Source organism: Cardiocondyla obscurior, linkage group LG04 (genome assembly GCF_019399895.1).
Source record: "Cardiocondyla obscurior isolate alpha-2009 linkage group LG04, Cobs3.1, whole genome shotgun sequence".
Classification (NCBI taxonomy): Eukaryota; Metazoa; Arthropoda; class Insecta; order Hymenoptera; family Formicidae; genus Cardiocondyla; species Cardiocondyla obscurior.
This window is the reverse complement of record NC_091867.1, coordinates 10294482-10308807: the sequence shown is the minus strand read 5'-3', so window position 1 is coordinate 10308807 and position 14326 is coordinate 10294482. Positions and strand designations below refer to the sequence as shown.

Sequence of the window (14326 nt, the reverse complement as noted above, 5' to 3'; positions counted from 1 at the left end):
TTCGTTTGCTAAAGTTTATTCAACTTTGCCGTGAGTAATTTCGCTAGTTATTTTGTTGTGGCTATATATCTTTGTGGAGAAGAGCATTTTCTGATCAAGGCATTGACAAGATCTTTTTGTTTTATTTGATGTGTTGTGTGACTTTAATACAATACAAATTAGAATTTTAACTTGTACAGAAATCAATGTGTTACTGGAGTATTTTTAATTTAGTTGGTGCTTCTATTTTGCCTGGCTTTACAAAAGCATAATTTTTATGTAATATTATGTAATTTTCAGCTTTTTAAAATAAAAACTGAGAGTGGAGGTGTCATGGATGATGAAGTGCGACTCGAAGGTGAAGAGGAGATGGAGTTAGATGAGGCTTCTGATGGTGAGGATGAAGATGAAGAGACAACGGGGATTCCTATATCTCCAGCTAATTCAGATCAGTTACTTGAACAGACAACTCCAACCACTCCTGGTAATTGTATTTAAAATTTATTTTTTTCCCTTGTTTTTAAAATAATAAATATATTAATATTTATTTGTGATATATATAAGAATGTAATTGTCTTATTTATAACATTAAAAGCAGAATATTAAAGGTAATAAATAAAATAATTAAAATAAAACAATACATAATTTATAAAAAAAAATTTTATAAGCAAATATATATACAATATTTAATATTAAATTTATGTTTAATTAATTTAATATTATGTGCATTTATTCATCTTTTTACATTTATTTTTATTTTTATTTTTATTTTTTTTTAGTTACACCAGATGAAGCGTTTCATGATCCGTTACGATACCCAAAGTTTCCATTACCTGGAGGTAAACCTTTAAACATTCGTCGTGGACCTGGCAGGCCTCGAAAAGAACGACCTTTTGGTATAACTCGTGGAGGAGGGAGTACTAGAAGAGCGTTTGGAAGGGGTAGTGCCAGAGGCAAAGGGTTTGTTTAATTATTATAATTATTATTAGAACGGGTACAATGCATTAAAAAAAATGTGTATATGTGTATATATGATTATACAGGGTGTCCCATAGTAAACGAAAATTTTTAGAAGTAAGTAAAACTTATTGAAAGAAATAGAAAAGTTTTGTCACTTTTATGAAAAATATAAAATGACATAAAACTTTTCTATTTGTCTCGATAAGTTCTACCTACTTTTAAAAAAGTATTTTTTTACTATGGAACATTTTATATACTTGTATATTTTTAACTGAGGATCTGTGAACTAATATCGTCTTTTTTTTTTTTTAATTTTATTATTAACTATTAGATTTGGATATACACGGGGTGTACCACGTCGTACAAAAAGTAAAGATGATGATACACATTCAGAATCTCCAAGTCCTTTGCGTACTACTGGAATAGATGATGCTCCTGATGGTAATGGTGACTTGATGGGAAACTCGATTGATAGATCAATGCCAGCACCCGAGGAACCGCCTTACTGTCCTGAACAATGGTAAAGTATCTCATAATTTTTAATTATTTTGTGTTGCGGAATAAACTTTTTTAATTGTATATAAATATTGTAAAATAATTTATTTATAATAGAATTTATAGAAATAAGTATTTTGTACATTTTTTTAAAAATTATTTTGAAGAATCAAGTATAAAATAAATATTAAAAGACAAATTTTGACATATTAAATAATAATTATTTTTAAATTATAAAAATTTCTAGGCCGGGCAAAGTATGCGCGTTATGCAATTTAGGTGAGAGAAGTCAGTTGGGGCAAGGTGAACTCTTACGTCTGACGTGTCCACCGGGTTTCACTCCCGAGAAGCCGACAAACCGAGATGAAGCATCTACAGATCATCTTGTTAGTGTTACTGTTGCGGGAGATAAAAGTCCGCGTGCTACTGGACCTGGAATTGCCGTTACTTGTCGTAGGCAGAAAAGTTTAGCCAAATGCAGGTAAACATATTATGTTCTTAAATTTCTCTAATATGGTGACTTATTGGAAAAATAATAGAAAAATTATAATTTATATTGTATATTATAATTATTTTTTTTTTTTTTTTTACAGGAATACTAGTCTAACTAATTTCACGGAACCGGTGGAAGAGTTGACAATCGTAGGCTATTTGGAAGAACCAGACGTTGGAGTTTTATTTGATTCATCGACCGGTCATTGCTATGTTCATCAATCGTGTATTATCTGGTCTAGTAACAGTCAAGATTTACTACCAGAATTGGCATGTCGTGCTGTTTTACAAGCTTCCTCCAGACGTTGCGCTTATTGTTCGCATTATGGTGCTGGAATTCCCTGCAAAGTAAGTTCTAATTTCTTTTTGTAACAAGTTTGATATAAAAGATAGAAATACAATAAATATAAACACTTTTTATATTTATTTGTAATTTAAATATAATTATTTAATTAAAACCAATATTCAACAGGTGGCATCGTGCAATCGTTATTTTCATTTTCCGTGTGCCGCGGCCAGCAGTTGTTTTCAAGATGCTAAAAGTTTGACTCTTTTCTGCAGTCAACATCTTGGCCAAGTCCCGCTTTTATGTAAGTTTTTCATTTTTGAATGTTTTATTTAAGATTTTTTTAATTACATAAATTAAATTTCACGTTTTACAGTATGTGGAGATGTGACTTGTGCTCAGTGTTACGGAATGGGCGATGTTTCGAATTTAATGATGTGCTCTGTTTGTGGGCAACATTATCACGGAAGCTGTCTGGGCTTTGCGTTATTACCTGGAGTACGAGCTGGATGGCAATGTGTATCTTGTCGCGTGTGTCAAGTTTGTCGACAACCCGAAGATGTTTCAAAAGTAATTAAAAATTAAAAAATAAAGATTTAATTATAATTAAAAATTCACGTTCGTATATGTTAAATAATTACTATTAAATATTACATTAAAATGTATTTTCTGAAAAGTACAGTAAATAAAATAGATATTAATAACATTCTTTTTAACAGCTATTAAAACAAGGTTTTTATTGCAGGTGATGTTATGTGAACGATGTGACAAGGCTTATCATCCTGGTTGTTTGCGACCGATTGTTACTTCCATTCCAAAATATGGCTGGAAGTGCAAGTGTTGTCGTGTGTGCACCGATTGTGGTTCACGTACTCCTGGAGCTGGACTATCATCAAGATGGCATTCTCATTATACCGTCTGTGATTCGTGTTATCAACAGCGCAACAAGGGCTTTTCTTGTCCACTTTGTAGAAAAGCATACAGGTAACTAAAATATCTTGTATTTTTTTTTTTTTTTTAATAGAGTTAAAACTATAAAATGTAATTAGTTTCTTAAATTATAGAATGTTTTGTTACAAATTTGTTACTATATTGTTACGTCCGCAGTGGGCGTAACAATAATAAATTTTTCTAAATGAGTTTGATTATTTTGCGAGTGCGAGTGACGTGCGCGAGTATGAGAGAGCGAGAGAGAGAAAGAGGAAGAGGGAGGGAATGAGAGAGAGAGAGAGAGAGAGAGAGAGAGAGAGAGAGAGAGAGAGAATGCGAACCGAACACGTGCGTAACAATATATTATATTATTTTATTAATAGTATCATTATTTTGATATGAGTATTCTAATATTTCGATTAGAGTGATTTACAAGGTTTTCCAATCTTCAATATTAAACTACTTATATAATTATTTTTAATTTTTTTTTAATTGAAAGTTTAATCGCCGTATTATGTATTTCATTATATTTTATCATTACACTCTTTATTCTTATTGTTTCCGTTTATTAAATTTATTGCTTTTTTCAGAGCTGCAGCGTATCGCGAAATGGTCCAATGTCACGCATGCAAAAAATTTGTACATGGCACATGTGATCCTGAAGCTGACCCGCTTACTTATCAGCAGCGTAAGGAAGTGAAGTCGGATTATGAGTACATCTGTCTGCATTGTAAAAGCGTTGCCATGGTGGCTAGACGAAAAGACAGCATTGATGATGGCGATCAAAGTCTGAGTGCTTCTCAAGAGAGCCTTGACGGCGAATCGTCCGAGCTAGATTATCCAAGTGGTTGTTCTGAAGAGGCACTTTATTCTGTTGGATTAGGAAAAGGAAAACCTTTTTGTGCCACCAAGATCGCGAAGAAAAGGTTAGGAATTAGCGGTGGGGTTATTGGTAGGCCCAAAGGTATCGGAAAACTTGGTTATCAGAAGAGACAAAAGATGACTGAGTTTGGAAGAAAAAGAGGGCCCAAGGGAAAGATGAGAGGATTTTATGGAGTGCCCGAAGTGGGCTTGCAGGTATGCGATAATTTTAATAAAATTAGAATATACATCCTGTCATATATATCCTATCTTTAAAAAGCCATGCTAAATCGAATGGAATTCATTATTGCCGCTTTTTCCATATAAAATACGTCCGTAGTTTATTGTTAAAAATTATTAAAAGTTAAAAAGTTTTCTTTAAAAAAAAGAACAAATAACGCGCGCTTTATAATATTAGTATTATGAAAAAAAAATTCTATATTATTTTTATATTTAATTTTTAAAATTAAAGAGTCCAAATCCGGATTCGTCTCAATCAAAGGAAGAAGAACAGCTTGGGGGTGAAAACAGGTTAATTCTTTGCTCGGCAAAGGATAAATTTGTTTTGACTCAAGATATTTGTGTGATGTGCGGTTCGATCGGTATGGATCAGGAGGGATGTTTGATCGCGTGTGTGCAATGCGGTCAGTGTTATCATCCGTATTGTGCTGGCGTTAAAATTACCAAGGTCATTTTACAAAAGGGTTGGCGATGTCTCGACTGTACCGTTTGTGAAGGTATTAAAAAAATTAAAATATGTAACCTATATATTTTAATTTATGAAATACTGCAAAAAAGCTGCAAAAATTAATAAATTATAAAACATTTTGCTTGATTGTAACCTTGATTAATTTAAAAGTGTTTTATTTGATATTCCAGTATTAATAACATATTTTATGTTTAAGGCTGTGGTGAACGAAATGACGAAGGCCGCTTGATCCTTTGTGACGACTGCGATATCAGCTATCATATTTATTGTATGGATCCACCCTTGGAATATGTGCCGCACGGTACCTGGAAATGCAAATGGTGTGCGCAGTGTCAAACTTGTGGATCCAACGATCCCGGCTTTAATTCATCTTGGCAAAAAAATTATACCCAGTGTGGACCCTGTGCTTCTCATACCGCTTGCGTAGCTTGCCAAAAAACTTATCAGGAAGGTGATCTCATAATTCAATGTGTACAGTGTGAAAGATGGCTTCATTGTGATTGCGATGCAATTAAAAGTGAAGCTGAGGCCGAACGCTGCGCCGAAGAAGGCTATGTTTGCCTTCTCTGTCGTCCTAGAGATATTCCCCCACCTCATCTTGTTTCTAAACCTTCCTCGAAATTCGCTCGGTCGTCTTCTCCACCTCTAAACCGGAGTACGGAATTGTTTAAAACTTCCTCGCAACAATATTTAGTGGAAGGAGTATATCTTTCCGAAGCTGGGATGAATCATATCAAATCGTTAACTGCTGAACATCAGCAAACAAGAAAAAAGAAAAGAAAACAACCTCAAATGGTAGATAAAGAAGCCGATATTATGGCGACTATTGAATCTGTGGTCGCTGGAGGAAGTTTAGATAATTCTTTAGAGGAAAATAATAAATTAGAGTTGATAGATGTCAAAGATGAACAAGAAACAGTGTTAAAAGAAGGTATGGTATGGAACCAACCTGCTCCTGAGGGTTTCAGTATTTGCACTTCGGAAAACGGACTTCCTGTTTTACGAAGAAAGCGTCAAAGAAATTTGCAAAAATTAGGAATTGGAGGATTTATTGTTAGATTAAGAACAAGAAAGGATAAAGATGAAGAAGGAGATACTGAAAAGCCTGGTGAATCTTCAATTATGGGAATGGCAGATGATAAACCTCGAAGAAAACCTCAAAGAAGAAAGCCGAAAACAAAACTGGCAGAATGTTTTCCTATTTACATGCAAGAAGCGTTTTTTGGAAAGGATTTAATGGATACAACAAAAGAAAAAGATCTTGAAAGTAGTAGCGAATCTGAAGAAGAACACAAAGTTCCTGAAAATGCTAATACAATTCAGTTGTCTCAAGATGAATTAAAGGTAATGGAACAAGTTAAAGCAAAACAAGAAAAAGAAGACGACAAAATTACTTCTGAACAAATCAAAAGAGAAGAAAATGTAGAAGATGACGGGAGTGATACTGAAGCACTTCGAGATATTTTGCCAATTTCCGGTGATTTATTAGATAGCGATCTAGTAAATACCATAATGAATGAAAACGATGAAGATTTAGCAAAAGCAAGCGAAGCATTAGACGAGTTAGATGATGCACAAGGAGGAAGTAAAGATGAATTAACAGATATTCTCAGTCCACATTTTAATTTGGAATCGATGGTTAGAGATACAGGTGAGCAATTTTAATTAAATATTACTTATTATAGATATTAGATAATTAAGAATTTATAATTAATAAGAAAAATTAGATAATAAAGAAATACAATAAATATTGAAAATTATCATATAACGTTTAAGATTTTATTAGCTTAAAAAATATTAGATTATGGTTAATTAAATATTTTTAATTATTTTTTTTAAGGATTACCGAATATGGATAGTAAAGACATCGAGGAAATATTTAAAGGTGTTTTGACTGATGAATCTCAGGAATCTCAGGAATCATCGGTATTTTCCGTTCAAGCTCAAACTTCGCATCCTTCGTCGTCTACAACTCCTTTAGTTTCACCCTCCCCTCATCCGGGTAATGTATACTAAATATATTAATAATTAAATAAAATAACTAAAATCCTTTAATTTACGACTAGAATTTAAATGACGATAAACTAAAATAATTATTGTTTTATAGGTATTCCAACAGCAATGCCTTTAGCAAGACCTCAAATACCCGGCACTCTGCCTTCGGCTGGCCAATCGAACTTAAATTCTCCAATGAGTTTTCCACCGCCTTCACCATATCACTCTGAATATAGCAAGTAAGGATAAATATATTTAAAAAATATAAAAATTGATGTAAAAATGATATATAATGAAATTTATGCATATGTATTTTTATATTAATTTTTACTTTTATAACCATATATTATTTTTTAATATTTCAGTAGTCCGCAGTTTAGTCCGGCATTTTCGGAGCCACCTAGTCCGTGGGTAAATCCCGAGGACGAAGGAAATGCTCCAGCAGGCAGTGCTACTATTTCGTATACCCAAAAAGGAAATCTGAAAATGGAATCTGATGAAGCATTGGGTACTGCAGCAACAAAATCCGCGGTTCTCTATGCTAATATGGTTCATCCTGAATGGAAAACTGAATATCCAGGTATGAGTTTTTTAAATTATTCCAATATCAATTTAAAAAACTCTTACCCGGTTATTCAGTTTTCTATTCAGGATGAATCCTACAAAATTTCATTAATTTACTTTTCAATATTTTTTAAATTTTATTAATACAATTAAAAATTAAAATTAAATATTATATTTTATAAGATTGTTATATTAACGAATATTTTTATTTTATAAAGTGTGGCCTGAAAGATGCAAACAAATCCTAAAGACGTGGCGAGCACTTCCATCTGACAAAAGAGCTCCGTATGTGGCTAAAGCTCGGGACAATCGTGCCTCGGTTCGCATGAAGAAGACGCAACAGGTAATTGATTTTTATATTATAGAAACAAGAACAAATATGGATTTTAATTATTGCATTTGTTTTCATGCGTTAACTCTTTAGTCAGAATTTATGGCTAAGAAAAGCGCGATAATTTATTACGATAATCCATATCTTTAGACATTCTTTTATTGGGGTTTTTGTCCTCGAGCGTGTCTTGTGCTAACACTTAAGTGAGACTAACAGCTCGATAGTTATGTGTGTCGTAAATTATGTTTCTATCGTGAACTTTAAGGTTTTTATCAGTATTAATGGTTAACTAAAACCAAAATAATATTTATTTTTTCTGAAAATTGGAGTATATTTTAATTATATGTGTTCGTTTCGGCTGTAGATCCAGATTGTTTGTTCCTACTTTTTCGTAACTTTATCTGACAGGTAATACACTACGTATCTTTATTTATTTAGAAAGAAAGATAGCGACAGATGTGTATTTATCTGTTAGATAAGTTACCGAAAAGTTGGAACAATCGGCCTTTAAACGACATAAAATAATAGTTAGAAGTAATAATTACAATTAAATAAGAAATTAAAATAATTTTAAAAATAAGAAAGATTTTAGTTTACATTAATATGTGTATTAATTTCATTAAAACGTAAATTTTATTTTGGTGAATAACTGAAATAGAATAAACTGATATAAAATTACTCTCAATGTAAGCTTTATCGCAATATTTTTATAAAGTATAAAAAAGAAAAAGTTAGATAAAAATTTTTATTGAATTGTTTATTATCTAAAATTATTTTAGATACTAAATTTTTCTTTAAATATTTTTTGTGAGATATAATATAAGCTTTTAACGATATAAATAGATTCCACTCACGCTCGAAAATAGGTAGAATAAAAAATGAATGGGTCTTTATATAGTGGGCCCAAATGAAGGAAAATCTTTTAAATTTTATATCCTACGTTAAAAAATTATAACTATATTTAAGAACGGACATATTCATAACAATATTTGCAAGTATAGGCAAAGATTTAAGAAAAAGTGAAACTTTATATAATGTCTTAAATTTTACTGATCAAAATATGCCAGTATGTTTTGTGAATAAAATTAAAAAAAAAAAATTTATGAATGTGTTAAATGTTTAAAAAGCTTTATTAAAAAAAAGAATGTTTTATTTGCAAAATTGGCATAATTTAATTATTAAAATTTAAGATCGATATAAATTCAATTTATAAATCTGCATGTGTTTAGATGTGGATCTACAAAAAATTAATTTATAAACTCATAATCTACAAATTTATTAATTTATGTGTAGATGAATGAATCCTGTTATCCATTCTTGTCGCTATTTTATAAATTAGAATTAGATATGTAATATTTACAACCACAATTGGCACAACATAGTGCTTAGATATATCCAATAAGAATCCTTGCAAATTCACGAGTTCGTAGATCCGTAAATTTGGAATCCAAAAAATCCATATACATATACCTTGCTTTTATGTGTTTCGTAAATATAAAGCAGAGTCTAATATATGTTAATAATCAAAATTTCATCTCGAGTACGACCTACTTTTATCTCGCCTCGTTCGGGCCCATTATATCATTTTTTACATACAGGATATTTCTTATAAAGCTTTAAAATTTATTTTAATACGCTGTTTTATTATATATATTAAAAAACTTGTAATTATTACGATCTAAATAGAAAAAAAAAACAGAAGTATTAAGAAAAAAATTTTTTTTATATAATACTTACTTCATTTATACGTATAAGTAAATTTTGATGCAAATTAAAAACGGAGCAATGTTAAAAAATATGTAAGATTGCTTTATGTGAGATATCCTCATGTGTATATCGCATCGTGTGACTGCGAACCGCTCGGTGTTGATCCGACAGCTCTCCAAGGAGACACCACCACCAAGCACCACCAATACTATCATCACTACCAATATAACCACCACCAATACCACCACCATCAATATCAACACCACTACTACTACTACCACCACCGCCATGACCACCATCATCACCAAACCCGCCGTTATGACGGCTCAACAACAGCAACAGCAGGGTTTGAGGCCCATGGAGAAACAATCGGGAATGTTGACCACCGGAATGACATCAACTGGCAACAATCAGCATCAGGAGGTGTGTGGGGTGCAGGGAACCCCGCCCAGCCCTTCCCTTTCTCCCGAAGCTCCTAGAAACCTACAGTCATCCGCCTTGCAATCTTGCACAACACCGGCTTCTTCAACCCCTTTGTCGTCTTCTTCTACGTCTTCTTCCTCTACTTTAACTCATTGCAACAATTCGGGTGAAGGGCAGCAATCCCTCCAGCAACGTCCACCCTCAATTGTCGTTAATAGCGGCGGCGGAAGCAGTAGCGTAGATCAGCATCAGATCCGAGTACTCACTCCGTCCGAGATCATGAGCACCCTTTCGTCCGTCCTCAACCAGGAGCACTACGACCCTCCACCTCCGCCACCACCACCCACTGCAATTGTTCACACTGTGCCTCCCGTACAGAACCATCACCACCACCACCACCATCACCACCACCCGAATAACATTATGGTGAGAGCCTCTGTAGTGTTTTCTTGCCTTTCTTCTTGCATCTGATCGAGACTTAGTGTTTTCTCTGTAATACATATATATGTATTTTATTTAAAATATTATGAACAGAGGTTGTTAAATGCGTGTTTTATATTACAAAGCTATAGATGGTTGATATTTTAATCATATTATATTTTTATTCAATATTATTGTCATTGTTTGCTCTATAAAAAGTTTAATTAATTTTTTTTTCTTTTTTATTATTTGTTAAATTACATTATGCATTTACAATTTTTTAATTTCTTTTTTTTTTTTTCGTTTAAATTTATTTCAATTAAATGCGATTAAATTTGAAATATATTTTTAATTGTTGAACTTTTTTTGTCAAGTCGTTGTAATTCAGTAGCATGTTCAAGAATAGTAGCATATTTTTTCATCAATCCTGTTATTTTTATCCCTTATGATCCTAATTCGTAAATCATTATTCATTTCTTATCCTTTGAATCCATTGATAATGCTTACGTTTTTTTTTATTTTTAATGTTGTTATGGGTGATTGATAAAATGAGTGTACTATAATGGTTATGCAGTAGCTTAGTATTAATTTTGTTTATATTCTTTCAGATTTTTCCTTTCCCAATAAAACAATTAGTACATATATAATTCATAAAATTAAGCATTCTCTTTTTTTTTTATCTGTTTTAAAACTTGAATTATACTACGAAAGACAAAATAAGATAGAAAAATATATTCCGAAGAAATAAAAAAAGAAAAAGAATAAGGAGTAATCTAAATTTTAAATATTTTCCATTAAAAATTATTAGTAAATTATTGCAGTATTATGGATTAAAATTTTTATTTTTAAATGGCTTTAGAAATTTATTATTACGAAATAGATGTAGTATACTTTACGTACGTAACAGATGTCTTATTATATTTGTATTTTGTTATGTAAAACTACTGAAATTTAACATTAATGCATGAATTGTAAATTATCGCGTTAACTTTCGATGAGATTGTGATGTTTAAGGTGTTTTATATTTTCTTTTATTGTGATTAAAATGAGTTAATTATTACGCGCACGCGTACGTGTAAATGTACTAATATTAATTAATCTCTTTAAATTAATATATGGTGACTGGTTATTATTTGCACAAAAATGAGATTTACAAGAGTTTGCTAATTATTAATTTAGTTGTACATTGTTGTCGTTAATTTCAAAAAGGTGTTTTATGCAACATACGGCCAAAAGTTTGAAAATATATTTATTTTTTATATTTAAAAAAATTATGTAGGATTAAGAAAGTGAATATTTATTTCTTAATTTTTCTGAATATTTCTTTCAGATTTTTGGCCAACATTATGTACATGATTACATTTTATTGGCTGATTGTTATTAGTGCTTTATATTTAACTGTACTTTAAAAGAAAAAGTCATTACATTTTAGAATTGATTTCTTGATAAAATATTGTAAAGCTTTAAAATATACATTTAATAAATTTTGTTGAACGTGCGTAGTAAAGTTAATAATATTATTATTAATAATTAATTTTATTGCAATTTTTTTACTAATATAATTGTTGCTATAAGGGTTTGAAAAGGACTCATCGTAAATGTAATGACTTTTTTTTTAAGGAATAACTTAAAAATTATATAAAATTGGTCTTTGACAGGAACAAGATAGATTATCAAACAGAGATCGAACTACGAGAGAAGCTGAACAGGAAAAACAATGGAAACAGCTTCAAGCCTTTCGTCAACAACAAGCAAATTTGCAGCAACAAGTTATCCATGAGCAACGCATACATGGTACGTTTGTTATATTAAATTTTATTATAGTTTTGTAGTATTATTTTATAATTCTTTTATACTTAATTGCAATATATTTCTCTTACGTTAAAAGCAATCGCCAGAGTACAGAGACAAATTAGCGAAGAAACTACACCTCAACTTAATAACGATACTACACCTGCATTAACAGCACAATTACACGTTTCTACGGCGCAAGTAAGTCTATCTATTTTTTTTTATATTTAAATATTCAAAACTTAATAATAAAAAAAAAGTTTTTAAGTATTTGTTGCATAAATTAAATACAAATTACGTGAACTTTAAACTGTAATATATTTATAAATTGCTTAAAAACTTTAAAAGTATAAAATAAAATAATGTAACGTTAATTTTAATTTATTTTTAATACTAATTTTTTAATTTTGATGCAGGATACAAATCAGCTAACTTCCCTAGCCTCTCCTTCTCGAAGTACTTTTGCTACGCCTTCACTCAAGGCTCCTCGTAGTCTCACACCACAGTCTCCTCATCATCAAACTATGGTACGTCTGCCTGCCCAAGCTCCTTGCCGAGGAATACGTCCTGGATTTCCTCAACCACCATCTCCTTTCTCACCGCAGGCACCTCAGTCACCTCATGATTTTCCACAGTCTCCTGCTTCGTCTCAACCTTCTCAAGAGTCACATTTCCAGCGCTTTGAGGGCAATGTCTCGACTCCTGTTTCTCCTTATTCATCGCCTCAAACGCCAGGTACACCTCGTACTCCCGTCTTTAATCCTCCGCGACCTCCTGTTTATGCTCCTCCTCCTCCTTCCCCTGCAACATCGCGAACTCCTGATCCTTACAGCCAACCACCTGTTACTCCCACATCTGTCCCCGTCGCATCTGGTTTTCCATCGCCCAGAGGTTCTGAAACTCCTCGGCCACCTCAGGAACAAGAGGTAGCTTTTGGTCAACAACCGGAAGTTAATAGGCAGTTGAGAGATTTATTACAAAGGCAACAGTTTAATAAAAAGATTGAAGTCGGCGCTAACTGGGTTCAAGGTATGCTTTGGTTCTTTAAATATATAATATAAATAAATTTGCAATTTTATTAATATAAAAATAAGCTATATTTTTTTAATTTTAAACCAAAATTTAATTAAAACTGCATTTTAAATGTTTTAATTACATTTACAATTTAGATGGACAAAATAATACGGAGAACAATCAACCGCAATTTGAAGCAGGTCACGTACAGCTTCAACATTCTCAAGTACAAAACAACTCTAGCGAAGGTACATTTAGACATCCACTTCCGCCAGGCATAGTTAGGCCAAGAATGCCCACTCAACCAAACGTCTTAATAAGAAACTCCATTGGTATGCACATAATATTTTTATTTGTTAACATTTTAATATATTAAATATCACAAAGCGTGTGTTTTTTTAACGAAAAATTTTTACATATACGTACGTACAATATCTACAGAGTGAATCATAATGGATAGAAGCAGTTACAAACTAAACTTTAATTAACACTGTGTAATGATATATACGGAGCACTCGGTCGGTGACAATTTACTTTCATTCATTATGATTCTCTCTGTATATAATATTAATTATTCTAGACTAAAATATTTTTACAAAACTTTTTTATTATATTATTATCTTTTGTGTAAAATCTTATCTAAAAATCTTAATTTTTATGTGAAGTTTTCGTATATGATATGATATGAATTTAGGAATAAACTCGCGACATCCTGTAGCAGGCAATATTCAAAATCCGATTGATCATCGTGCAAGGACGCTACTGCAGAATAGACCTCAAGTAGCTACCAATATACCTACTCAACAGCATTTCCAGGCAACTCAAAATCTCCAAACACGATTGCCGACAGTGAGAAACGCTATTTCTGAACCTTATGACATTTTGCAACAACAAAGATTTACAGGTAAGTTAAAAAAATCTTTAAAAATGTTTAATATTACTTTTAATAAATTGTAATTTAAATTATGGGAAAGTTTCATTGTTTTAAAAATATAAAAATATAAAAGTTTATAAATCAAAGTTAATAAGAATTTTTTATATCATTTTTAGATGTAAATCAAACGCAAAATCAGCGTGTTGCGCGGACGGCGCAGGATAATTTAAACCAAGGTATTCGCATGTTGAATACAGCTTCTGCGATGGTCCGAGCACCACTCGCTCCCACAACTATAAGCGAGACCGCAGGAGCTACTACTTCAGAAGCATCTGAAATCCCCGACAATGTGACGGCTGAATTGGAAAAATTGGAGCAAGAAGGAGCCGGTCCAATGGTTGAAGTCGAGGGAGTAAGTGCAATATTAGATCTAGCAGATGACGATGACGAATTGCTCGGTAAGTTTTCATTTATGTGTACATGCGTTTTTAATAG

At 31.9% G+C, this 14326-nt stretch overlaps 1 protein-coding gene across 13 annotated transcripts in view; it reads left to right on the top strand.

Moving 5' to 3' along the window:
* Positions 1-14326, top strand: part of LOC139101815 (histone-lysine N-methyltransferase 2C) — a 31682-nt gene that overhangs the window by 450 nt on the left and 16906 nt on the right. For 7 of the 13 annotated variants that reach the window (XM_070655250.1, XM_070655249.1, XM_070655248.1 and 4 more), the window contains exons 2-23: positions 280-463; positions 759-939; positions 1271-1459; positions 1682-1915; positions 2028-2274; positions 2399-2516; positions 2589-2782; positions 2958-3196; positions 3733-4219; positions 4476-4740; positions 4909-6363; positions 6553-6714; positions 6820-6946; positions 7073-7287; positions 7490-7614; positions 9481-9732; positions 11811-11946; positions 12041-12144; positions 12360-12972; positions 13113-13289; positions 13652-13861; positions 14008-14289. In XM_070655250.1, coding sequence (XP_070511351.1) covers positions 313-463; positions 759-939; positions 1271-1459; positions 1682-1915; positions 2028-2274; positions 2399-2516; positions 2589-2782; positions 2958-3196; positions 3733-4219; positions 4476-4740; positions 4909-6363; positions 6553-6714; positions 6820-6946; positions 7073-7287; positions 7490-7614; positions 9481-9732; positions 11811-11946; positions 12041-12144; positions 12360-12972; positions 13113-13289; positions 13652-13861; positions 14008-14289 — 6163 coding nt within the window. In that variant the 5' untranslated portion in view covers positions 280-312. Of the gene's footprint in view, positions 1-279; positions 464-758; positions 940-1270; positions 1460-1681; positions 1916-2027; positions 2275-2398; positions 2517-2588; positions 2783-2957; positions 3197-3732; positions 4220-4475; positions 4741-4908; positions 6364-6552; positions 6715-6819; positions 6947-7072; positions 7288-7489; positions 7615-9480; positions 10159-11810; positions 11947-12040; positions 12145-12359; positions 12973-13112; positions 13290-13651; positions 13862-14007; positions 14290-14326 lie in introns of all 13 variants that reach the window. The other 6 variants (XR_011545633.1, XM_070655241.1, XM_070655247.1 and 3 more) reach the window with 5 other exon arrangements.